Consider the following 27500-nt stretch of genomic DNA (forward strand, 5'->3'; position numbering starts at 1 on the left):
ATCATGTGAGTGAAAAGATGGGAGAATGTTCTAGCTCAGGAAATGTATTATTGGTTTCTTCTGTTTTTTTTTGCCATATATTGATGACCATAAGATAAGTCTCTAAAGGATTGATTCACCTAATAGACTGGAGCCAACAAGTATTACTTAGATTATTATAAAAGGCATGTACATACATTTCAGCTTTCAATTTTTAATGAACTTTTCTAAAAACATAATTCCACTTTAACATCATGGGCTATTGTGTGTGGATCAGCGACACAATCTAAATGTAATCCATTTTAATTTCAGGCTATACACAAAATGTAGAAAGTGCAGACTTTCTGAAGTATTCAGTACATGCTGTCTGAATTCAGACTTTCTGAAGTATTCAGTACATGCTGTCTGAATTCAGACTTTCTGAAGTATTCAGTACATGCTGTCTGAATTCAGACTTTCTGAACTATTCAGTATATGCTGTCTGAAATCAGACCTTTCTGAAGTATTCAGTACATGCTGTCTGAATTCAGACTTGAATCTGGGTCCATCCATATTCCAGAGAGCCTTTCAATGGAAGCTCATTATTCAGACATGGACTTGCACTGGCATTGCTTACCATAACATAAACTGCAGTTGTCAGAGGTCGATAGCATGGTTGAGCAAAGTTAAGTGACTCATTACAAATATTTAGTTTCGTATCGATGTAATGCTCTTAACAAGTTTGTCTCTTCAAGGAGGATCATACTCGACCTACAGTTGATAAATGATTTATTCCGTGTCCGTCCATACATTTGATTACACACCCAAATAAAAGGTGTAGATGACAATGACACATTTCCTTACTTTAAATCTCAACATGAAATCAGCATTGTTCATGTCAAACACTGAAGACTAGTTAAGTAGGCATATATATATATCTATATCCTGGTTTAACGTTTGTCAAAGTGCTATATTACCCATCCCTGAACTCTTTCCTTGCAGTCTGAGGTGAACATTACTTGTGTGTTCTTTTGGGCACTCCCCCTCCCCTCTCCTCCAAATGCGCTCCCTGCCACAGATATAAAACTCACAGGATGCTTGCTGCCAAACACAGTTGCGAGCACAGAACAGTCATTCAACGAAACCATCTCCAGTCTTCACAACATAAAGTGAGTAAAAAGCACTTCTATTGCTGACTATTTGCCTTTTTATAGACTTCCAGGAGTTTTGTAAAGTTGCTCTTGATTGAATTACTAAAGAAAATATTTGTCCTCATGGAAAACCTTGTTTTCTGCACATTCAAAATATCAGTTGGTTAATATTTTTTCAGTTGGTTATTAAAGATGATGGAATATTATTTTGGATAACAAGGTGTCGTTGGCTTTATGATTCATTTAGAAGTTATTACGCACAGTAGCAAATAAAAAATAATAGCATTTTATTGGCTACAATATGAACTAAGGACAGGAGCGTAGTCACAGTGCATTTGTTTTCTAGTTTGTTTCTCTGCGCTTTTGTGTGGTTTAGATGCGCCCAACGCAGCGATGTCTCTGGGTATGCTGGCCGTGTACTTGCTGATATGCATGTCCAATCTGATGGCCGCGTATCCATCCAAACCCGTCATTCCCGCAGAAGATGCGCCTGTCGAGGACTTCGCCAAGTACTTCTCTGCACTCAGACACTACATCAACCAAATCACTCGACAGCGGTGAGTTGTTCATCTGGTGAGGGGAAGGAACAGCACATGAAGAAGGTTATTATTTGGAGTTAACAATTACATTCATACATAAAACAAGATGAGCATTTGATCCCAGAAGAAAAACCAAATTTCCAAAGTGGTTCTGATGCTTCTGTTTTTGTTGCCTTTCACAAAATATCTGTATTTCATACAAGGTTTAAATTTTCTAAATGTTTTCCTGTTTATTTGTACTCGTTGCGTCTCTCTCAGGTATGGGAAAAGATCCAGCCCTGATATGGTGTTCTCTGACCTGCTACAGAGGGAGAGCACAGAGAGCATCCCACTAGCAAGCTATGGAAGGTGGGTGTGAAAACATACAGAGGATACCGATATACCTGTCCTCAGAATGATCTTCTTTAGACATCATCTTTTTGGGGGTGAGGATTAGTAGCCGAAATCTAATCCATTCTTGTTTCAAGTAGTTTCATACTGTCAGAGATGCTGTTCCTCATTGTTTATTGGTCCACTATAACCTATAGGCTATAGTATATTGTGCATTTGAGAGTAACAGACACAGCAATAGTCAATGACTTATTAGTCAATGGACCAATATAATAATGGACCAATATAATAATGGACCAATATAAATGAACACTTTTCTTGTTTCTCCTGACAGATATGAGGATCTACCGTTGTGGTGGTGAAGCCAGTGTATTACGGACTTCCATACCAGTCCCTTTCAACAACACCACACTGCCTGTTTGTCACAGCACCACAACAACAACACCACACTGCCTGTTGGTCACCGCACCACAACAACACCACACTGCCTGTTGGTCACAGCACCACAACACCACCACACTGCCTGTTGGTCACAGCACCACAACACCACCATACTGCCTGAATACCTAGGATAGGTTAAGTAATCCCTCTCACCCCACCCCCCCTAAGTTTTAGATGCACTATTGTTAAGTGACTGTCCCACTGGATGTCATAAGGTGAATGCACCAATTTGTAAGTCGCTCTGGATAAGAGCGTCTGCTAAATGACTTAAATGTAAATGTAAATGTGTTGGTCACCGACTCGACCTGGACTTTAATGGATATCTGCAGCCTGCATGCAACCACCTCCCTGTCTGTCTGTCATAGTAGAAGTGTCCTGTACATATGTTACTTTCTCCTTTTGTGCATCACACTGTGTACTGTAAACCTAAATAAACATTTACTGGTTGGATCAAATACATCATATAAAGTACCTTTGATCAATGTTTTAGAATGTGACTCTGTTTTAAGTATATAAACAAGAAAATCATAGGACTCCAGAAAGTAAGCAAAGTGGTCTTTCTTAAAGAAAAACATTTCTAGTGTGGTTTTTTTTTTACACTTATTGGATACTAGTTGTTCCTGCCAGAACCAGGACCTACACCTAGAACCACTGCTGCACAGGGTTCTCTTTGTTCCCACAGGTTTTTACTAAGATATACTGCCCTCTTCTGGACTGGCCTTAGTACTCTGACACCATTATACTCCAGCCTTCAAACAGCTGTCTGGAGTGAGAGGTGAGAATAACAATCGATTAATTCTGTCCATTATTTCAATGTGTAACAATCTTTCACTGGTCTGTGTGGATTTGTATTGTGTACAATCGTTCTATATAACAGCACCTTGCCTAACGTGAAAACAGATTTAAGGTGTAGAATCATTAAGTGGCCTGGGATCCCTATGGATCCCTGGTCGAAAGTAGTTCACTATGGAATAGGGTACGATTTGGGACACTGGCCTGGTTACCTCCAAAGGGACATGAGATAATGAGATCTGGTGCATGAACCCAGTTACCTAACTGTACTAAATGGCACCCTCTGTAGTGCACTATTTATCGCCTGGTAGGGTACCACTTGGGACTAAGTTCTGTTTTTAGAAGATAGAACAGTCCTTGCATACTAATGGGTTCATTGTTCCAGAATGCTCAAATGTAACATGAGGTTCTGTCCCAAATTGGCACCCTATTCTCTATATTGTGGACTACTTTTGACCAGGGCTCACTAGTGCACTATGTATGGAATAGGGTGCCAATTTGAGATGTAGACATACAGTAGGATTCTTTATGTTGACGGCCAGATAATCATGTCAGGTCATATGTAATGTCGTTGGCTGTACTGAATAAATAAGCTACTGCTGTCTCTGGTGTTTAATGCTTATTTATTTCACAAGGAGTATGAATGTGTAACAGTGGCTAGTCATGTCGTGTAACTAACATAGGGCCTTTACGTTCCAAATGGCAACCTATTCCCTATATAGTGCTCTACTTTTGACCAGGATCCCCATAGTGGGCTTTACTATATAGGGTGCCATTTGAGATGTTATGTGTGGGTTAAAACGGTTTGTGGAGCGCTGGAGACCCAGATGATCATAGTCGATGTCAAATGCAGAATCTATAATTACTGCTATTGAAAACTATATGAAGAGAAAAGAGCAAGTCTGAAGTTCTCACACAGATATCTGTAGTACGTTAAACGAGTGGGTGGGAACTACATTAACTAGCTCCTCGTCTCTAAAGTGCGGCATGTCTCCAGGACAGGAGTCGACTGTTGCGCGCAGGGAAAAGTAGCCTCGTCTGGGGCGCAGGGAATCTATGGAGACTTGAAAGTCTGACTGAAGGACACGGAGAACGTCAGGTAAAAGTCATACATCTTTCATGACCATCTTCTTCGAAACCGCATGAGGGGTTTAGTGCCACGAAAAAGGGTTAAAATAGCGAAACGCAAGTCAGGTTAGCAATCCACTCACCAGTGTGGAAACACTCGCTAGCTAGCTAACACCAGCTGGATCCAGTCAGGCTGGGACTCAGTTGATTGCTAGCAAGCTAATAATAACACGCTAGCTACCATTGCTAACCTAACAAAGAGCATATTTCTAGACGAGGTTTTAACTAGTTGGCTAGCTAAGCCAGATATCCAGTTACATTGTTTTGCCACAAGTTATGACGTGGAATTGTGCCAAATGCTCCGCTGTTATTTTGTTTAGCTCAAATACCAATTTAGTTAATTGACCATAAAAGTGGTTGTATTTGCTTGATACCTAACAGGGCAGTTTACGAATAAAGTTAGCAAACCACTAGGAATGTGTCCCATGCGACCTCATCTGCTCGGTCTCCGCCGAACGCGAAACCAAAAATGTCTGCACGTGTTCCGCACCCCGCACAGGAAACTAGCTGATAGTGTGTGTGTCTTTACTCTAACGAGTTGTGTGTGCCTTTACTCTAACGAGGTGTGTGTGCCTTTACTGTAACGAGGTGTGTGTGCCTTACTCTAACGAGTTGTGTGTGCCTTACTCTAACGAGTTGTGTGTGCCTTACTCTAACGAGTTGTGTGTGCCTTACTCTAACGAGTTGTGTGTGCCTTACTCTAACGAGTTGTGTGTGTCTTACTCTAACGAGTTGTGTGTATCTTACTATAACGAGGTATGAGTCCCAAATGTGTTATTTGGGGTGTAACTCGTGTGTTTGTGAGATATGTGTTGGCTTTCTGGAAGGTTCCACGTGTTGAGCTGTAAGAGTCAGACATGTTAGACACATTGAGAAGGAACACTTTAGTGTCAACAATGGAGAGAGGAGTCGAATGTCTTGCTTTGCATGGATCGGCCTTTTTTAGTTGGCTATGTGTAGTTAGTTACCCTATACGTTATTCTGTCAGTGCCGGCTTGCTCACACAATGAGCCCATCATTTCACCATGACTTGGACGTTTCCAATGCCACCCACAATGAATGATAAAACAGATTGTCCCATCTAACAACTTTGGATACCTCGGTGGTGTCCCAAATGATACCCAATTCACTACATAGTACACTAGGTGGCCTGGTCAAACGTGGCGTCACTGTACAGGGAAAGGGTTCCAGGTGGGACGGATGTCTTTTTCTTTTTAATGCCTTTATTTGGGAGACGTGATCTGTTTTGGATCAACAGTAAAACACAGACCAGAAATGTTCCTGCTGAATTTGGACCTCTTCCTGTAATTAGTGTTTTTTTTTGTTCTTCATTCCTGTGGTAGTGTTCAAATCCTTGTTTGTGTCTGAGGTTGAGCTATAAACATCTTTCATCTTTAAAAAGCCTTATGAAATGGTGTCCGTAAAGCTGAGGGGGCGGTCCAGGGGGGCGGTCCAGGGGACAGACGGGTGGCTTATTCAATGGAGTACAGTATGGATCCAATGGATCCTTCAGATAGGAAAGCATACTTTTCTATTTAAATGGTCTGTATAACATTACACTGCAGCACTCTCCTGGATAAGCCTCTGGTCTGACAGTGAACCCCATTCATCCCTGTAGCCTGCTACTTATTATATGGGGCGGCAGGGTAGCCTAGTGGTTAGAGCGTTGGACTAGTAACCGGAAGTTCATATCCCCGAGCTGACAAGCTACAAGTCTGTCGTTCTGCCCCTGAACAGGCAGTTAACCCACTGTTCCCAGGCCGTCATTGAAAATAAGAGTTTGTTCTTAACTGCCTTCCCCATGGTCCCTGGCTGGGTCCCTTCCACCTGGTCCCTTCCACTTGGTCTCTGGCTGCGTCCCTTCCCCATGGTCCCTGGCTGGGTCCTTTCCACCTGGTCCCTTCCACTTGGTCTCTGGCTGCGTCCCTTCCCCATGGTCCCTGGCTGGGTCCCCTTCCCCATGGTCCCTGGCTGGGTCCTTCCACTTGGTCCTGGTCCCTTCCCATGGTCCTGGCTGGGTCCCTTCCCCATGGTCCCTGGCTGGGTCCTTTCCACCTGGTCCCTTCCACTTGGTCTCTGGCTGCGTCCCTTCCCCATGGTCCCTGCCTGGGACGCTGGTCTGGACCTTTCCCCCTGGTCCCTGGCTGGGACGCTGGTCTGGTCCTTTCTCCCTGGTCCCTGGCTGGGACGCTGGTCTGGTCCTTTCCCCCTGGTCCCTGGCTGGGACGCTGGTCTGGTCCTTTCCCCCTGGTCCCTGGCTGGGACGCTGGCTGGCTTCAGGGTTTAATTGAGGTGTTGGAGAATCCAGAGAATTTCAGCCTCTGTGGGAATGCTGCTGGCGAGAGCAGCGGTGTGTATCACACCCTGGTTGTCTCCCAAATGGCAAAGGGTGCTATTTGGGAGACCACCAGGGTGTGAATTCTGATTCCCTCTGAAGTGTGTAGTCAGTGTGTACTGCACTCATTCACTCCCCCTCACATACAGTATTTGAAAAGGAATGGACTGGTGTGAACCTGGAGTCCTCAGTTGAAACAATAACAAAGTGGCCCACCCCGCCTCGGGTTTGTTCAGAAGCTGAGAGAAGAGCCTGGATAAATGTGACCACTCTCAAATGCATAGACAGAGCTATGGATGCAAAGACTGACCATCCGTGATATCAACATTATAGGTATTACCATGTTTTGAGGCTATACAGTGTTTCCATTTCCATTGTTTACAAACATTGGAGTTTATATTTTGTGTTCTGATGGGGTACGGCAGTTGAACTAAGCTCATGAGACATAAGTTAGCCTATATTCTTCAAGAATCAATGTGTGTATAGCATTCATTTAGAAGTCAACAATTTAAATTTAGCAACTAAGGATTCTAGCTTTAAGGAATATGTTGGATATAATCCCCTCTCAAATTCATGCTTAAACCCATCCAGTGCTCTAATTTAAACCCACATAAAAAAAAATACTACAGTTTACTATGTAATACTATAGTACTTACTATAGAATTCTGTAGTAAACTGTAGTATACTACATACTGTAGTATCCTCGATCATGTGTAGTACTTAGTATAGAATTCTGTAGTATAGTGTACAATGCTATAATAAATATTAAGGTATTATCTACACAAAAAAACACTAGTAAATACTACAGTATTTATTTTGCATATACCCTGTCCATTCCCCCTCCCCCATATCACAATTTGTGCCACCCGCAAGTCAGAAACCTACATGACAAGTACAAACCATACAATGTGTTCCCTATGGTTATAGAAAACAGCAGAAGCTCTGAAGTCCCCGTTCAGAACCCAGTTCTACCTATCTACAGGTTATCTGCTCCTTTATTCTTTCTCCAGTATTTTTCCTCAAGGAGAAAGCTCCCCACTTCTGTCTCAAAGATAAACAAAAACACTTCAGTAAATACTACATACAGTAATGTCCCCAAAAACACTTAAGGAAATACTACAGTATACTACAGTCTGCAAAAACACTACAGTATTGACTTTTTCTCTATATAAAAATGTACTACAGTATTTATACTATAGTAAACTGTAAACACTACAGTATATATTAATGTTTTTCATACCGTCATATTGACTCTGTACTGTTTACTATAGTAAACGGGTTTATTTGACACAGATTTCTTGTAGATAGTTATAGTTATAAGCAGTGGTGTAGGCAATCACCCTCAGTCCAGCGTGCGGGGGTGAATGTATGTCCCGGGGGTGAATGTATGTCCGGCGTGCGGGGGTGAATGTATGTCCGGCGTGGGGGTGAATGTATGTCCGGCGTGCGGGGGTGAATGTATGTCCGGCGTGCGGGGGTGAATGTATGTCCGGCGTGGGGGTGAATGTATGTCCGGCGTGCGGGGTGAATGTATGTCCAGCGTGCGGGGGTGAATGTATGTCCGGCGTGCGGGGTGAATGTATGTCCGGCGTGCGGGGTGAATGTATGTCCAGCGTGCGGGGTGAATGTATGTCCTGCGTGCGGGGGTGAATGTATGTCCAGCGTGCGGGGTGAATGTATGTCCAGCGCGTGCGGGGGTGAATGTATGTCCAGCGTGCGGGGTGTATGTATGTCCAGCGTGCGGGGGTGAATGTATGTCCGGCGTGCGGGGTGAATGTATGTCCGGCGTGCGGGGTGAATGTATGTCCGGCGTGCGGGGGTGAATGTATGTCCGGCGTGCGGGGGTGAATGTATGTCCGGCGTGCGGGGGTGCATGTATGTCCAGCGTGCGGGGGTGCATGTATGTTCAGCGTGCGGGGGTGAATGTATGTCCAGCGTGCGGGGGGGTGAATGTATGTCGGGGCGTGCAGCGTGGGGGTGAATGTATGTCCAGCGTGCGGGGGTGAATGTATGTCCGGCGTGCGGGGGTGAATGTATGTCCGGCGTGCGGGGGTGAATGTATGTCCGGCGTGCGGGGGTGAATGTATGTCCGGCGTGCGGGGGTGAATGTATGTCCGGCGTGCGGGGTGTATGTATGTCCAGCGTGTAGGGTTGCCCCCAACCCCAAAATAAGTAATTTTTTAAACGGTATTGAAAATCATACTGTCGATATTTCGAAATACCCCGGTATATCGCCCAAGCCTAGTACTACAGTATGCCTACCATAGTATACACTATAGTATTTCTTTCATGTGGGAACCCACAAGGTGGAGTGGGTTAAGTACACACACCTCAGGGAGAAGGCCTGGGTAGAGAATCTGGACCGTTTGAATGTTGAACGCTTTCAATGCTACTGATCCCGGTGGTGATAAACCAACCTGACAAATATAGGCCACACAATGATACCAGGGACTTCAGCTCTGGAGTTGACTACTTGCACTCTTGACCTCTAGGCTAATCAACATAATGCGATTAATGCTTTTCAGTCTCTTACCCCCCAGACCGGTATGACCACATGACGTTCTTTGTCCAATCAGAAAGCACACACTAAGAGTGAGGAATGAAAGCCCTCTGGAGTGGCAGTGATCTGACCAAATGGAAACTGTTGAACATTACAGCATGTTGTCTACAGCAAGACTGAAATGGTTGGACTATTGTCCTTTAAAGGTTGACGCTGCTATTTCAGATGAGTCACTCTGAAGGTATTTAAGTTGGAAAGCAAGCATTTCAGGTTAGCTAGCAATCCCGTATTATTGGGCATTGGGTAATAACAAGGTGTTGTCTCCCTGTGTTCCTGTTCAGGTTCTTCTGTGTTGCCACAGGCAGGCAGGGCACCAGATGACTGGTGTGTACTGGGAGTAGGGCTTTCAGTCGCTGCGCTGCATTGGAGCACAATTCACAGGTGAGTGTCAGAGGTTCACTTCCTACTTTACTACTTCCATTCTTCTGTCACGTACGTCCACCTTTTTATTTTTAACACTGATTGGTTAAACATGAATCTATGTTTGAAACAATGCTCCATTCATGATGATGTCTGAGTAACTAAGGTGTGAAGAGGGACAACAATGTGTCTGTTGTGGAAATGTCTTTTCTGCTGTGTGTGTGTGGCGTGTCCATCTATCAGTATGTACAGTATAGCAGTATGTACTCTCCTCTGTCTGGACAGTGGGGTTGGTTAGGTAGTGTGTACTCTCCTCTGTCTGGACAGTGGGGTTGGTTAGGGCAGTTTGTACTCTCCTCTGTCTGGACAGTGGGGTTGGTTAGGCCAGTTTGTACTCTCCTCTGTCTGGACAGTGGGGTTGGTTAGGGCAGTTTGTACTCTCCTCTGTCTGGACAGTGGGGTTGGTTAGGGCAGTATGTACTCTCATCTGTCTGGACAGTGGGGTTGGTTAGGGCAGTATGTACTCTCCTCTGTCTGGACAGTGGGGTTGGTTAGGGCAGTATGTACTCTCCTCTGTCTGGACAGTGGGGTTGGTTAGGGCAGTTTGTACTCTCCTCTGTCTGGACACTGGGGTTGGTTAGGGCCGTTTGTACTCTCCTCTGTCTGGACACTGGGGTTGGTTAGGGCCGTTTGTACTCTCCTCTGTCTGGACAGTGGGGTTGGTTAGGGCAGTTTACTCTCCTCTGTCTGGACAGTGGGGTTGGTTAGGGCAGTATGTACTCTCCTCTGTCTGGACACTGGGGTTGGTTAGGGCAGTATGTACTCTCCTCTGTCTGGACACTGGGGTTGGTTAGGGCAGTTTGTACTCTCCTCTGTCTGGACAGTGGGGTTGGTTAGGGCAGTTTGTACTCTCCTCTGTCTGGACAGTGGGGTTGGTTAGGGCAGTTTGTACTCTCCTCTGTCTGGACAGTGGGGTTGGTTAGGGCAGTATGTACTCTCCTCTGTCTGGACAGTGGGGTTGGTTAGGGCAGTATGTACTCTCCTCTGTCTGGACAGTGGGGTTGGTTAGGGCAGTATGTACTCTCCTCTGTCTGGACAGTGGGGTTGGTTAGGGCAGTTTGTACTCTCCTCTGTCTGGACAGTGGGGTTGGTTAGGGCAGTATGTACTCTTCTCTGTCTGGACAGTGGGGTTGGTTAGGGCAGTATGTACTCTCCTCTGTCTGGACAGTGGGGTTGGTTAGGGCAGTTTGTACTCTCCTCTGTCCCGACAGTGGGGTTGGTTAGGGCAGTATGTACTCTCCTCTGTCTGGACAGTGGGGTTGGTTAGGGCAGTTTGTACTCTCCTCTGTCCCGACAGTGGGGTTGGTTAGGGCAGTGTGTACTCTCCTCTGTCTGGACAGTGGGGTTGGTTAGGGCAGTTTGTACTCTCCTCTGTCTGGACAGTGGGGTTGGTTAGGCCAGTTTGTACTCTCCTCTGTCTGGACAGTGGGGTTGGTTAGGGCAGTTTGTACTCTCCTCTGTCTGGACAGTGGGGTTGGTTAGGGCAGTATGTACTCTCATCTGTCTGGACAGTGGGGTTGGTTAGGGCAGTATGTACTCTCCTCTGTCTGGACAGTGGGGTTGGTTAGGGCAGTATGTACTCTCCTCTGTCTGGACAGTGGGGTTGGTTAGGGCAGTTTGTACTCTCCTCTGTCTGGACACTGGGGTTGGTTAGGGCCGTTTGTACTCTCCTCTGTCTGGACACTGGGGTTGGTTAGGGCCGTTTGTACTCTCCTCTGTCTGGACAGTGGGGTTGGTTAGGGCAGTTTACTCTCCTCTGTCTGGACAGTGGGGTTGGTTAGGGCAGTATGTACTCTCCTCTGTCTGGACACTGGGGTTGGTTAGGGCAGTATGTACTCTCCTCTGTCTGGACACTGGGGTTGGTTAGGGCAGTTTGTACTCTCCTCTGTCTGGACAGTGGGGTTGGTTAGGGCAGTTTGTACTCTCCTCTGTCTGGACAGTGGGGTTGGTTAGGGCAGTTTGTACTCTCCTCTGTCTGGACAGTGGGGTTGGTTAGGGCAGTATGTACTCTCCTCTGTCTGGACAGTGGGGTTGGTTAGGGCAGTATGTACTCTCCTCTGTCTGGACAGTGGGGTTGGTTAGGGCAGTATGTACTCTCCTCTGTCTGGACAGTGGGGTTGGTTTGGGCAGTTTGTACTCTCCTCTGTCTGGACAGTGGGGTTGGTTAGGGCAGTATGTACTCTTCTCTGTCTGGACAGTGGGGTTGGTTAGGGCAGTATGTACTCTCCTCTGTCTGGACAGTGGGGTTGGTTAGGGCAGTTTGTACTCTCCTCTGTCCCGACAGTGGGGTTGGTTAGGGCAGTGTGTACTCTCCTCTGTCCCGACAGTGGGGTTGGTTAGGGCAGTATGTACTCTCCTCTGTCTGGACAGTGGGGTTGGTTAGGGCAGTTTGTACTCTCCTCTGTCTGGACAGTGGGGTTGGTTAGGGCAGTATGTACTCTCCTCTGTCTGGACAGTGGGGTTGGTTAGGGCAGTATGTACTCCTCTGTCTGGACAGTGGGGTTGGTTAGGGCAGTTTGTACTCTCCTCTGTCCCGACAGTGGGGTTGGTTAGGGCAGTGTGTACTCCTCTGTCCCGACAGTGGGGTTGGTTAGGGCAGTATGTACTCTCCTCTGTCTGGACAGTGGGGTTGGTTAGGGCAGTATGTACTCTCCTCTGTACCGACAGTGGGGTTGGTTAGGGCAGTATGTACTCTCCTCTGTACCGACAGTGGGGTTGGTTAGGGCAGTTTGTACTCTCCTCTGTCTGGACAGTGGGGTTGGTTAGGGCAGTTTGTACTCTCCTCTGTCTGGACAGTGGGGTTGGTTAGGGCAGTATGTACTCTCTGTCTGGATAGTGGGGTTGGTTAGGGCAGTATGTACTCTCCTCTGTCTGGACATTGGGGTTGGTTAGGCCAGTTTGTACTCTCCTCTGTCTGGACAGTGGGGTTGGTTAGGCCAGTTTGGTACTCTCCTCTGTCCCGACAGTGGGGTTGGTTAGGGCAGTTTGGACTCTTTTCCCTTTATAGGGAACTACTTCTGACCAGGGCTCATAGGATGCTTTTTGGGGCACAACCTTTATCCAGGAGGAGTGGGGGAAAAACCCATCCTCTCCACCAAGACTTTGAAACTATGTAAAAAAAGAGCGATCAACGTTGTTGTTAACATCCTGGTTGGTAGCTGATGAAGTGGAAACCTTTTGACGTGGGTTCCCTACCCTCTCCAGCCTTCCAGGTGCTGTGTTGTCTGTCAGTCTGCCTGAGGTGAGGGCAGACGGACTGGTTTTGATGTAGGGTGAAGTTGCCCTTAGACACTGATCTTGGGACAGTTTAGCATTTTCCCCACTAATGGCTAAGGTTAGGATTGGAGGCGGAGAAGCCTATCATAGATCTGTACCTAGGGGAAAGTTCATCCTGTAGTGTTATTGTTCCATTCAAATGTCTCTCAAAAACATATTATTTACAAGGTGTTACAATGGGACGCTGTTGTTTGCATTGTGGCTACATGGGGTTTGTTTACATGTCAGATTGTTGTATAATACACCTGAGTATACCACACCTTAGGAACACCTGACCTAATATTGAGTCTCAAAGGATCATAGGGGTTTAAAGGGTGTGTCTCAGCCACCAACTAATTTCAACACTTATGGGAGATTCAGGAGCGGCGCCTGAGACTGTGTTTTCCACCACCATCATCAATACACCAAATTATGGAATTTCTCATGGAAGAAGGGTGTCACATCTCTCCAGTAGAGTTCCAGTTGTAGAATCTTTGCCTTGGTGCATTGAAGCTGTTCTGTTGGCTCGTGGTGCCCAACGCCCTATAGAGTTCCAGACACTTGTAGAATCTTTGCCCTGGTGCATTGAAGCTGTTCTGTTGGCTCGTGGTGCCCAACGTCCTGTTTTGGGCTTTCCTTTATTCTGTTACCTCTATGTTGGTGTGTGCAAGTCAAAGTCCTTGTGATTTTTGTCATGATGTTTTTTGTGAAGATTAGAAAGTAGACCAGAGAAAGCTGTAAGTATAGGCTGTGACAAGCCTTGGTTTGAGTGTTTCACCGGTAACCACTTATAGGCTTGAATTGGGAAACGGTTCTGTTCTCTTATATAGTGAATGTTGGAGACATCTACCAGTGGGACCCGTCAATGTCTGTCCCAAATGGCACCCTATTCCCTATATAGTGCACTATGATGGGCCCTGGTCAAAAGTAGTGCACTATAAAGGGAATAGGATGCCATTTGGAACTTCTCCATTGTTTTAGCGAGTTGCTTGTTGGGGTTATGGAAATGAAGGCTTTTCGTACTGAATCACTCCATTGATGGTCTCTTACTGCTCCAGTTGTTTCACCCTTGTTATGCCAGGTATTTTACATCAAGGCCCTACATTTGTGTTTGATTGGGATTTTGGGAATTTGTCACTGTGCACTCATTAATATCCAAATCAAATGTCGTTACCATAGAAGTTAAAATAGACAGTTTAAAGGGGTGTTTCATCAACATCCATCTTGAATTATACAAAGGGTGGGACTAATCCTGAATGCTGATTGGTTAAAACTGCATTCCACCTGGTGTCTATTCCATAAGTTACCACCGGCTAAATCTATGACTTTTAAAATTGAATCTGTTCTTTCTGACTACACAATCCACTGTTTCATCAGCCCAGCCAGGCAATTTATAAACTTGACCTCCACTATAAAAAGTATGTAGACATTATCTCGCGTTTCTTTTAGGCTAACATTTAGTTTACAACAGTGGGTATTTGTATTTACCTTGCTGTCCGTCTCTCCGACATTTGCAACATTTGAATATTGAAACAATGTAATATCCAGCTGTCCCATAGTAATGGAGTCGGGGCGAGACAGGAGGCAGCTTTTCTCAGCCAGTCGAAATCACGAATCAGCTGGCATCATTGTTATGGTTTGTTCGTTCTAAATGTTCTATTGCCATACTAGCTGGCAACGTTCTTATCCCTTGCCTGCTAGCTAGCCAACTACGGGTAACTTACAATCAGGTCAAACAGCAAAGGAGCTGCATTTGCATTTGTTTAAGCTGTTTTCTAGTGACTATTTGGATACATCCAATGTGCTAATGAGGTGTGATTTCACCTGGCATAGAAAATGTGTTCTCTTGTCAGGACACTGTTGTTCATAGGAGCTAGGCAACAGCACAGCTAACACAATCACATCAAACTGAAGCTGGAAAGACGAAACTAGCTGCTCTTTGTTTCGTTTGACATTTTTTCAATTGACACTTCTTTGTATGTGTGTATATACACTGTTCAAAAACATAAAGGGAACACTTAAACAACACAATGTAACTCCAAGTCAATCACACTTCTGTGAAATCAAACTGTCCACTTAGGAAGCAACACTGATTGACAATACATTTCACATGCTGTTGTGCAAATGGATTAGACAACAGGTGGAAATAGGCAATTAGCAAGACACCCCCAATAAAGGAGTGGTTCTGCAGGTGGGGACCACAGACCACTTCTCAGTTCCTATGCTTCCTGGCTGATGTTTTGGTCACTTGAATGCTGGCGGTGCTTTCACTCTAGTGGTAGCATGAGATGGAGTCTACAACCCACACAAGTGGCTCAGGTAGTGCAGCTCATCCAGGATGGCACATCAATGTGAGCTGTGGCAAGAAGGTTTGCTGTGCCTGTCAGCGTAGTGTCCAGAGCATGGAGGCGCTACCAGGAGACAGGCCAGTACATCAGGAGATGTGGAGGAGGCCGTAGGAGGGCGACAACCCAGCAGCAGGACCGCTACCTCCGCCTTTGTGCAAGGAGGAGCAGGAGGAGCACTGCCAGAGCCCTGCATAATGACCTCCAGCAGGCCACAAATGTGCATGTGTCTGCTCAAACGGTCAGAAACAGACTCCATGAGGGTGGTATGAGGGCCTGACGTACACAGGTGGGGGTTGTGCTTACAGCCCAACACAGTGCAGGACGCTTTTCATTTGCCAGAGAACACCAAGATTGGCAAATTCGCCACTGGCGCCCTGTGCTCTTCACAGATGAAAGCAGGTTCACACTGAGCACATGTGACAGAGTCTGAAGACGCTGTGGAGAACATTCTCTTGCCTGCAACATCCTCCAGCATGACCGGTTTGGCGGTGGGTCAGTCATGGTGTGGAATGGCATTTCTTTGGGGGGCCGCACAGCCCTCCATGTGCTCGTCAGAGGTAGCCTGACTGCCATTAGGTGCCGAGATGAGATCCTCAGACCCCTTGTGAGACCATATGCTGGTGCGGTTGGCCCTGGGTTCCTGCTAATGCAAGACGATGCTAGACCTCATGTGGCTGGAGTGTGTCAGCAGTTCCTACCAGAGGAAGGCATTGATGCTATGGACTGGCCCACCCGTTCCACAGACCTGAATCCAATTGAGCACATCTGGGACATCATGTCTCGCTCCATCCACCAACGCCACATTGCACCACAGTCTGTCCAAGAGTTGGCGGATGCTTTAGTCCAGGTCTGGGAGGAGATCCCTCAGGAGACCATCCGCCACCTCATCAGGAGCATGCCCAGGCGTTGTAGGGAGGTCATACAGGCACGTGGAGGCCACACACACACTACTGAGCCCCATTTTGACTTGTTTTAAGGACATTATATCAAAGTTGAATCAAAGTTGAATCAGCCTGTAGTGTGGTTTTCCACTTTAATTTTGAGTGTGACTCCAAAGCCAGACCTCCATGGGTTGATAAATTTGATTTCCATTGATCATTTTTGTGTGATTTTGTTGTCAGCACATTCAACTATGTAAAGGGAAAAAAGTATTTAATAAGACTATTTCATTCATTCAGATCTAGGATGTGTTATTTTAGTGTTCCCTTTATTTTTTTGAGCAGTGTATATATGCATGTAAAAAAGATCCCAGCTGATTCATGATTTCAACTGGCTGAGAAATGCTGCCTCCCTGTTTGTCTTGTCCTGACTCGTTTGTTACTATGGGACGGCTGGAGATCGGATTTGAATATTGAAAACATTTAGCAAATGTCAGAGAGACGGACAAAGGTTTATATAAATCTCCGCTGTTGAAAACTAAATATTAGTCTAAAAGAAATGGTAGATGATGTCTAGATGCTTTTTATAGTGGAGATCAAGTTTATAAATGACCTGTCAGGGTAGATGAGACAGTGGATTCAGCAGTCAGATGGAACAGAGTAAATAGGCATTTTAACTTCATAAATTTAGCTGCTGGTAACTTATGGAATAGACACCGGCTGGAATGTGTTTCAGGATTAGACCGACTCGTTGTATAAAACTCTAGACATGACCGCCTGGTCTTCCTGATATCTACTAAGGTGTGAGACGGGCCGTTCATACAAGGACCTGTACATACAGTGCATTGGGAAAGTATTCAGACCCCTTGACCCTTTTCACATCTCTGCCATATACATAGGCTGACATTATGTGGCCTTCTGATTGCAAGTCTGCATAGAACTATTGATTTTGTGGATATAAAAATAGTATTTCTTTTTCTAAACATTTTGTGTTTGTCCTCCAGCCATGCAGCAGGTGCTGGATAACCTGAGAGACATGCCTCCCACCACGGGGGCCAAAGACATCGACCTCCTCTTCCTCAAGGGAATCATAGAGAGCCCCATAGTCCGCTCCCTCGCCAAGGTAACATACACACTCCATCATATCATCAGCTAAGAGAGAAGAGAAGGAGGGGAGAGGAAGAGGCACTCAGTGCCACCATATAAATGTCTCCTCCATCTTGTCAGAACGGACTGAGCCAATAACAGCCAAACAGCAGCAGTCTGGAACGTTTTGGCCGAGATTGTTTTGAATGTATGGTATGGCCAATTAGCCAGTCAGTCTGCTAGTACACGGCGCAACTGGCCGGCAATTTTAGTTGCTTGCAACCGAGTTGTTTGTTGGTTGCTTGGGGAAACACCCCCCTGCAACCAATAAGCATCTCATTTGCAACTTGGTTGAATCCAGTTCAAACTTTGTGCAACTAGTTGCAAGCAACAGCCAATCAAAACAAACACTTTTGTCACATGATCCATTTGAAGGTTTGGAATTCTGACCCAGTTGTCATGTCACCACAGCTGTTCGTGCTGCGCAGAACAACCTGCAATCAGGGTTGACAGAACAGAGACTAACACAACAGGAATTGTATACAAGTTATTTGTACATGGTTTAGCAGTCAATAAATGTCATTTGAAGAGAAGCCAAACCTCTCCTTGACCAGTTTCAACTGAAGTTGTCCACCATGAACTGTGCTAGCTTGGTTAGCTCGTTGTTAACTAGCTAGGTGTTGGTGTTTGCCGTGTAATTTTGGCTAGCTTGCTGTGTTGGTGTTTGCAATGTCCTTTAGGCTAACTAGCTAAATTGTACAGGCTGCATTTCTACAGTGTCCTTGCTGTCACAATAACCAAACCGTTGGGTGAACACATTGGTGAAACCACAACGTAATGCAGCAGATGACATGGGTTGAGTTTAGAATTCTCAAACCATCCGCTTCAATTTGATTGGCTGTTGCGTGCAATTTTAATCACATTTGAGTTGCTTCATTTAACCGCAGAGTTGCTTGAGATTACGTCACTTGCAACTAGAATTGCGTTAAAGTGGCTTTGTGTAAGTAACCCCAGCCTAAGTCTCGGTGGTTACTGCCGGGTGCATGGGGTTAACAGCTGCACATCTATGTTTAACACTGCAGTGAAATGTCATCTACAACGTGTTTCAACCATGTCACAGTCTGTAGAGGCCAGGGCCTAATTTATAAACCGCAGTGGTGTTAAAGTACTTAAGTAAAAAATACTTTACAATTTAAGCAGTTTTTGGGGGTATCTGTCCTTTACTTTAAAACCTGTTTCTGCATCTGGGCTGTATGGGTGAGAGGGAGTGTGGACAGTACACTGTACAGTTGTCCCTTGGTTGTATTTGATTCCATTGGTTTCCCTTCCCTACTTTTAAAGTATTTTTTTGGGGTGAATCTGTACTATAGTAATCATATTTTTGACTCATTTTACTTCATTTACATTCCTAAAATGTCTTTACTTATTACTCCATACATTTTCCATGACACCCAAAAGTACTCATTATGTTTTGAATGCTTAGCAGGACAGGAAAATTGTCTAATTGACACACTTATCAAGAGAACATTCCTGGTCATCCCTACTGCCTCTGATCTAGAGGACTCACTAAACAGAAAACATTCCTGGTCATCCCTACTGCCTCTGATCTGGATTACTCACTAAACAGAGAACATTCCTGGTCATCCCTACTGCCTCTGATCTGGATTACTCACTACATTTACATTTAAGTCATTTAGCAGACGCTCTTATCCAGAGCGACTTACAAATTGGTGCATTCACCTTATGACATCCAGTGGGACAGTCACTTAACAATAGTGCATCTAAAACTTAGGGGGGGGGTGGGGTGAGAGGGATTACTTAACCTATCCTAGGTATTCCTTAAAGAAGTGGGGTTTCAGGTGTCTCCGGAAGGTGGTGATTGACTCCGCTGTCCTGGCGTCGTGAGGGAGTTTGTTCCACCATTGGGGGGGCCAGGGCAGCGAACAGTTTTGACTGGGCTGAGCGGGAGCTGTACTTCCTCAGTGGTAGGGAGGCGAGCAGGCCAGAGGTGGATGAACGCAGTGCCCTTGTTTGGGTGTAGGGCCTGATCAGAGCCTGGAGGTACTGAGGTGCCGTTCCCCTCACAGCTCCGTAGGCAAGCACCATGGTCTTGTAGCGGATGCGAGCTTCAACTGGAAGCCAGTGGAGAGAACGGAGGAGCGGGGTGACGTGAGAGAACTTGGGAAGGTTGAACACCCCGTTCTGGATGAGTTGAAGGGGTTTAATGGCACAGGCAGGGAGCCCAGCCAACAGCGAGTTGCAGTAATCCAGACGGGAGATGACAAGTGCCTGGATTAGGACCTGCGCCGCTTCCTGTGTGAGGCAGGGACTGCGGATGTTGTAGAGCATGAACCTACAGGAACGGGCCACCGCCTTGATGTTAGTTGAGAACGACAGGGTGTTGTCCAGGATCACACCAAGGTTCTTGGCGCTCTGGGAGGAGGACACAATGGAGTTGTCAACCGTGATGGCGAGATCATGGAACGGGCAGTCCTTCCCGGGAGGAAGAGCATCCCTTGCCGAGGTTCAGCTTGAGGTGGTGATCCGTCATCCACACTGATATGTCTGCCAGACATGCAGAGATGCGATTCGCCACCTGGTCATCAGAAGGGGGAAAGGAGAAGATTAATTGTGTGTCGTCTGCATAGCAGACTAAACAGAGAACATTCCTGGTCATCCCTACTGCCTCTGATCTGGAGGACTCACTAAACAGAGAACATCCCTGGTCATCCCTACTGCCTCTGATCTGGCAGACTCACTAAACAGAGAACATCCCTGGTCATCCCTACTGCCTCTGATCTGGCAGACTCACTAAACAGAGAACATCCCTGGTCATCCCTACTGCCTCTGATCTGGGGGACTCACTAAACAGAGAACATCCCTGGTCATCCCTACTGCCTCTGATCTGGCAGACTCACTAAACACAAAGAAAAAAAACGTGTTTAATTTTTTGTTTGTTTTTGTACCATCTTTGAAAGGCCAAAAGGAGAAGTGTGTTTGTTTGTTGTGACATGCTGACATCTGGTGGACATTTTACACTAGGTTCACTTTTCACAGGGAAAAAAACTGACCATTAAATCAGGCTTTATTTCTACAGCATGGAATGCAACACAGTGTGCTTCATAGGAAAAAAACAAATAAAACCTGAAATATTTCATATTTACTACACAACAAATAAAACCTGAAATATTTCATATTTACTACACAACAAATAAAACCTGAAATATTTCATATTTACACAACAAATGAAAGAACAACAATAACTGAACGACTAAAAAGCACCTCAAGGAAAAGCTCAACTTAAAAGATGTTTTAACATCTCCTTTACATATGTCCACAGTTTCAGCACCCCTCAGGTTCTCTGGCAGGCTGTTCCAGAGGCCGGGGGCAGAATAACTGGTCCTGGGCGTTGGGATAGTTAAAACCTGAACTAAATACTGTGTGTATTAATGTGTGTCTCTGCAGGCACATGAGAGGCTGGTGGATGTGAAGCTGGAGGCTGTGAGAGACAACAACCAGCAGCTGGTCTCAGAGATCCTAGACTCCCTCACAGGACTGAGTAGTAGAGACGCCTCCGCCGAGGAACTAGCCAACATCCTCCAGGAACCACACTTCAAGGTACTCACACACCTATGTGTACACACACACACACACATACACACTCACACACCTATGTGTACACACACACACTCACATACCTGTGTACACACACACACACAGTACCGTTGAGTTGTTAGAGCTAGCCTGAAAGTAGACTAGAGAATGACTGTCCTGTCAATCACCATATTACTCCTGAAGTTTCTGCCTCGCTGTCTCTGCCTCGCTCTCTCTGCCTCGCTCTCTCTCAATATTCACTTCATTTCAATTTGCTTTATTGTCATTATGTAACAATGTACATGTTGCCAAAGTTTTCTTTGGAGATTAACATTATTATAATAATAATAATAATCATCTCTCTCTCTCTGGTTGGAACTACACTACATGGTCAAAAGTATGTGGACACGTGCTCGTCGAACATCTCAATCATTGACTCTCTGGTGCCTCTACGGCAGCTAGAGCTGTAACTCTCTGGTGCCTCCATGGCAGTTGGAGCTGTGACTCTCTGGTGCCTCTATGGCAGTTAGAGCTGTGACTCGCTGGTGCCTCTACGGCAGCTAGAGCTGTGACTCTCTGGTGCCTCCATGGCAGTTGGAGCTGTGACTCTCTGGTGCCTCTATGGCAGCTAGAGCTATGACTCTCTGGTGCCTCTATGGCAGCTAGAGCTATGACTCTCTGGTGCCTCTACGGCAGCTAGAGCTGTGACTCTCTGGTGCCTCTACGGCAGCTAGAGCTGTGACTCTCTGGTGCCTCTACGGCAGCTAGAGCTGTGACTCTCTGGTGCCTCCATGGCAGTTGGAGCTGTGACTCTGGCAGCTAGAGCTGTGACTCTCTGGTGCCTCTACGGCAGCTAGAGCTGTAACTCTCTGGTGCCTCCATGGCAGTTGGAGCTGTGACTCTCTGGTGCCTCTATGGCAGCTAGAGCTATGACTCTCTGGTGCCTCTACGGCAGCTAGAGCTGTGACTCTCTGGTGCCTCTACGGCAGCTAGAGCTGTGACTCTCTGGTGCCTCTACGGCAGCTAGAGCTATGACTCTCTGGTGCCTCTGACGGCAGCTAGAGCTGTGACTCTCTGGTGCCTCTACGGCAGTTAGAGCTGTGACTGGTGCCTCTACGGCAGTTAGAGCTGTGACTGGTGCCTCTACGGCAGTTAGAGCTGTGACTGGTGCCTCTACGGCAGTTAGAGCTGTGACTGGTGCCTCTACGGCAGTTAGAGCTGTGACTCTCTGGTGCCTCTACGGCAGTTAGAGCTGTGACTGGTGCCTCTACGGCAGTTAGAGCTGTGACTGGTGCCTCTACGGCAGTTAGAGCTGTGACTCTCTGGTGCCTCTACGGCAGTTAGAGCTGTGACTCTCTGGTGCCTCTACGGCAGTTAGAGCTGTAATACTGAATGTTTTTAAGGAGAACTGCAACTGTTTGGATTGAATCATTGTTTTTGTGGTGTTGGAAGCCGGTGTGTTAATTGTTATTATTATTATTATGAAGAAATTGTTGTCCTCAGGGCACCATTGCAAATGAGACCCTGGTATCAAATGGTTGTAATAATCTGTCTTTGACTCTCTCTCTGTCTCTGCTACTTGCCCCTCCTAGAGATAAAAAAAAAAATAGCCTATTCTGTCTGGACCAATGAGAAACTGCGGCCTGAGGGGGGCTATGTCCCTGGTCCAATGGGAGTGGAGGGGTCAAGTGGGGGAGGTAGACACACATTTCTGGGTTAGGGAGTTCTATCATGTGTGAACCAGATCTGTACTGATCTGTACAGATCTGGTGCCTCTATGGCAGCTAGAGCTATGACTCTCTGGTGCCTCTACGGCAGCTAGAGCTGTGACTCTCTGGTGCCTCTACGGCAGCTAGAGCTGTGACTCTGGTGCCTCTACGGCAGCTAGAGCTGTGACTCTCTGGTGCCTCCATGGCAGTTGGAGCTGTGACTCTGGCAGCTAGAGCTGTGACTCTCTGGTGCCTCTACGGCAGCTAGAGCTGTAACTCTCTGGTGCCTCCATGGCAGTTGGAGCTGTGACTCTCTGGTGCCTCTATGGCAGCTAGAGCTATGACTCTCTGGTGCCTCTACGGCAGCTAGAGCTGTGACTCTCTGGTGCCTCTACGGCAGCTAGAGCTGTGACTCTCTGGTGCCTCTACGGCAGCTAGAGCTATGACTCTCTGGTGCCTCTACGGCAGCTAGAGCTGTGACTCTCTGGTGCCTCTACGGCAGTTAGAGCTGTGACTGGTGCCTCTACGGCAGTTAGAGCTGTGACTGGTGCCTCTACGGCAGTTAGAGCTGTGACTGGTGCCTCTACGGCAGTTAGAGCTGTGACTGGTGCCTCTACGGCAGTTAGAGCTGTGACTGGTGCCTCTACGGCAGTTAGAGCTGTGACTCTCTGGTGCCTCTACGGCAGTTAGAGCTGTGACTGGTGCCTCTACGGCAGTTAGAGCTGTGACTCTCTGGTGCCTCTACGGCAGTTAGAGCTGTGACTCTCTGGTGCCTCTACGGCAGTTAGAGCTGTAATACTGAATGTTTTTAAGGAGAACTGCAACTGTTTGGATTGAATCATTGTTTTTGTGGTGTTGGAAGCCGGTGTGTTAATTGTTATTATTATTATTATGAAGAAATTGTTGTCCTCAGGGCACCATTGCAAATGAGACCCTGGTATCAAATGGTTGTAATAATCTGTCTTTGTTGACTCTCTCTCTGTCTCTGCTACTTGCCCCTCCTAGAGATAAAAAAAAAAATAGCCTATTCTGTCTGGACCAATGAGAAACTGCGGCCTGAGGGGGGCTATGTCCCTGGTCCAATGGGAGTGGAGGGGTCAAGTGGGGGAGGTAGACACACATTTCTGGGTTAGGGAGTTCTATCATGTGTGAACCAGATCTGTACTGATCTGTACAGATCTGGTGCCTCTATGGCAGCTAGAGCTATGACTCTCTGGTGCCTCTACGGCAGCTAGAGCTGTGACTCTCTGGTGCCTCTACGGCAGCTAGAGCTGTGACTCTGGTGCCTCTACGGCAGCTAGAGCTGTGACTCTCTGGTGCCTCCATGGCAGTTGGAGCTGTGACTCTGGCAGCTAGAGCTGTGACTCTCTGGTGCCTCTACGGCAGCTAGAGCTGTAACTCTCTGGTGCCTCCATGGCAGTTGGAGCTGTGACTCTCTGGTGCCTCTATGGCAGCTAGAGCTATGACTCTCTGGTGCCTCTACGGCAGCTAGAGCTGTGACTCTCTGGTGCCTCTACGGCAGCTAGAGCTGTGACTCTCTGGTGCCTCTACGGCAGCTAGAGCTATGACTCTCTGGTGCCTCTACGGCAGCTAGAGCTGTGACTCTCTGGTGCCTCTACGGCAGTTAGAGCTGTGACTGGTGCCTCTACGGCAGTTAGAGCTGTGACTGGTGCCTCTACGGCAGTTAGAGCTGTGACTGGTGCCTCTACGGCAGTTAGAGCTGTGACTGGTGCCTCTACGGCAGTTAGAGCTGTGACTCTCTGGTGCCTCTACGGCAGTTAGAGCTGTGACTGGTGCCTCTACGGCAGTTAGAGCTGTGACTGGTGCCTCTACGGCAGTTAGAGCTGTGACTCTCTGGTGCCTCTACGGCAGTTAGAGCTGTGACTCTCTGGTGCCTCTACGGCAGTTAGAGCTGTAATACTGAATGTTTTTAAGGAGAACTGCAACTGTTTGGATTGAATCATTGTTTTGTGGTGTTGGAAGCCGGTGTGTTAATTGTTATTATTATTATTATGAAGAAATTGTTGTCCTCAGGGCACCATTGCAAATGAGACCCTGGTATCAAATGGTTGTAATAATCTGTCTTTGACTCTCTCTCTGTCTCTGCTACTTGCCCCTCCTAGAGATAAAAAAAAAAAATAGCCTATTCTGTCTGGACCAATGAGAAACTGCGGCCTGAGGGGGGCTATGTCCCTGGTCCAATGGGAGTGGAGGGGTCAAGTGGGGGAGGTAGACACACATTTCTGGGTTAGGGAGTTCTATCATGTGTGAACCAGATCTGTACTGATCTGTACAGATCTGGTGCCTCTATGGCAGCTAGAGCTATGACTCTCTGGTGCCTCTACGGCAGCTAGAGCTGTGACTCTCTGGTGCCTCTACGGCAGCTAGAGCTGTGACTCTGGTGCCTCTACGGCAGCTAGAGCTGTGACTCTCTGGTGCCTCCATGGCAGTTGGAGCTGTGACTCTGGCAGCTAGAGCTGTGACTCTCTGGTGCCTCTACGGCAGCTAGAGCTGTAACTCTCTGGTGCCTCCATGGCAGTTGGAGCTGTGACTCTCTGGTGCCTCTATGGCAGCTAGAGCTATGACTCTCTGGTGCCTCTACGGCAGCTAGAGCTGTGACTCTCTGGTGCCTCTACGGCAGCTAGAGCTGTGACTCTCTGGTGCCTCTACGGCAGCTAGAGCTATGACTCTCTGGTGCCTCTACGGCAGCTAGAGCTGTGACTCTCTGGTGCCTCTACGGCAGTTAGAGCTGTGACTGGTGCCTCTACGGCAGTTAGAGCTGTGACTGGTGCCTCTACGGCAGTTAGAGCTGTGACTGGTGCCTCTACGGCAGTTAGAGCTGTGACTGGTGCCTCTACGGCAGTTAGAGCTGTGACTGGTGCCTCTACGGCAGTTAGAGCTGTGACTCTCTGGTGCCTCTACGGCAGTTAGAGCTGTGACTGGTGCCTCTACGGCAGTTAGAGCTGTGACTCTCTGGTGCCTCTACGGCAGTTAGAGCTGTGACTCTCTGGTGCCTCTACGGCAGTTAGAGCTGTAATACTGAATGTTTTTAAGGAGAACTGCAACTGTTTGGATTGAATCATTGTTTTTGTGGTGTTGGAAGCCGGTGTGTTAATTGTTATTATTATTATTATGAAGAAATTGTTGTCCTCAGGGCACCATTGCAAATGAGACCCTGGTATCAAATGGTTGTAATAATCTGTCTTTGACTCTCTCTCTGTCTCTGCTACTTGCCCCTCCTAGAGATAAAAAAAAAAATAGCCTATTCTGTCTGGACCAATGAGAAACTGCGGCCTGAGGGGGGCTATGTCCCTGGTCCAATGGGAGTGGAGGGGTCAAGTGGGGGAGGTAGACACACATTTCTGGGTTAGGGAGTTCTATCATGTGTGAACCAGATCTGTACTGATCTGTACAGATCTGGTGCCTCTATGGCAGCTAGAGCTATGACTCTCTGGTGCCTCTACGGCAGCTAGAGCTGTGACTCTCTGGTGCCTCTACGGCAGCTAGAGCTGTGACTCTGGTGCCTCTACGGCAGCTAGAGCTGTGACTCTCTGGTGCCTCCATGGCAGTTGGAGCTGTGACTCTGGCAGCTAGAGCTGTGACTCTCTGGTGCCTCTACGGCAGCTAGAGCTGTAACTCTCTGGTGCCTCCATGGCAGTTGGAGCTGTGACTCTCTGGTGCCTCTATGGCAGCTAGAGCTATGACTCTCTGGTGCCTCTACGGCAGCTAGAGCTGTGACTCTCTGGTGCCTCTACGGCAGCTAGAGCTGTGACTCTCTGGTGCCTCTACGGCAGCTAGAGCTATGACTCTCTGGTGCCTCTACGGCAGCTAGAGCTGTGACTCTCTGGTGCCTCTACGGCAGTTAGAGCTGTGACTGGTGCCTCTACGGCAGTTAGAGCTGTGACTGGTGCCTCTACGGCAGTTAGAGCTGTGACTGGTGCCTCTACGGCAGTTAGAGCTGTGACTGGTGCCTCTACGGCAGTTAGAGCTGTGACTGGTGCCTCTACGGCAGTTAGAGCTGTGACTCTCTGGTGCCTCTACGGCAGTTAGAGCTGTGACTGGTGCCTCTACGGCAGTTAGAGCTGTGACTCTCTGGTGCCTCTACGGCAGTTAGAGCTGTGACTCTCTGGTGCCTCTACGGCAGTTAGAGCTGTAATACTGAATGTTTTTAAGGAGAACTGCAACTGTTTGGATTGAATCATTGTTTTTGTGGTGTTGGAAGCCGGTGTGTTAATTGTTATTATTATTATTATGAAGAAATTGTTGTCCTCAGGGCACCATTGCAAATGAGACCCTGGTATCAAATGGTTGTAATAATCTGTCTTTGACTCTCTCTCTGTCTCTGCTACTTGCCCCTCCTAGAGATAAAAAAAAAATAGCCTATTCTGTCTGGACCAATGAGAAACTGCGGCCTGAGGGGGGCTATGTCCCTGGTCCAATGGGAGTGGAGGGGTCAAGTGGGGGAGGTAGACACACATTTCTGGGTTAGGGAGTTCTATCATGTGTGAACCAGATCTGTACTGATGCATGTTACTGCTCTCTCGGTCTGTCTTTCAGTTTCTGTTTTTCTCTGTCTTTCTCTGTCTCTCTCTGTTCTGTCTCTCTTTGTCTCTGTGTCTTTCTCTGTCACTGTTTTTCTCTGTGTCTCTCTGTCTCTCTCTGTTCTGTCTCTCTGTCTGTGTGTCTTTCTCTGTCACTGTTTTTCTCTGTGTCTCTCTGTCTCTCTGTCTCTCTGGTCTGTCTCTCTTTGTCTCTGTGTCTTTCTCTGTCACTGTTTTTCTCTGTGTCTCTGTCTCTGTGTTCTGTCTCTCTGTGTGTGTGTGTCAGATATTCATCCTGTGATATGGCTGCTCAGCAGGTGAGAACTTAACAGTCTTGTTCCTCCTTTCCTTCCTGTGGGACTGATTCATGATTGTATTTCCTGCATGCTACTTTTGGTCTTAAACATGCACTGGTTGTGAAGAAGTGTAGTCTAC

General features: G+C 47.0%; 1 protein-coding gene and 1 pseudogene across 1 annotated transcript; both read left to right on the top strand.

Annotated features, from left to right (window-relative positions):
- Positions 1–1485: 1485 nt before the first annotated feature.
- On the top strand, positions 1486–2594 carry LOC124026763 (pro-neuropeptide Y-like; the record flags this gene model as incomplete). Its single annotated transcript, XM_046339505.1, has 3 exons — positions 1486–1666; positions 1907–1996; positions 2313–2594. Coding segments are annotated over 3 exons (299 nt in total), but the record flags the coding sequence as incomplete, so codon positions are not given.
- A 1407-nt stretch (positions 2595–4001) lies between these two features.
- The window catches only part of LOC124026765, a 46351-nt pseudogene continuing 22852 nt past the window's right edge, over positions 4002–27500 (top strand).

This window comes from Oncorhynchus gorbuscha, unplaced genomic scaffold (assembly GCF_021184085.1).
Source record: "Oncorhynchus gorbuscha isolate QuinsamMale2020 ecotype Even-year unplaced genomic scaffold, OgorEven_v1.0 Un_scaffold_2806, whole genome shotgun sequence".
NCBI classification, from domain to species: Eukaryota; Metazoa; Chordata; class Actinopteri; order Salmoniformes; family Salmonidae; genus Oncorhynchus; species Oncorhynchus gorbuscha.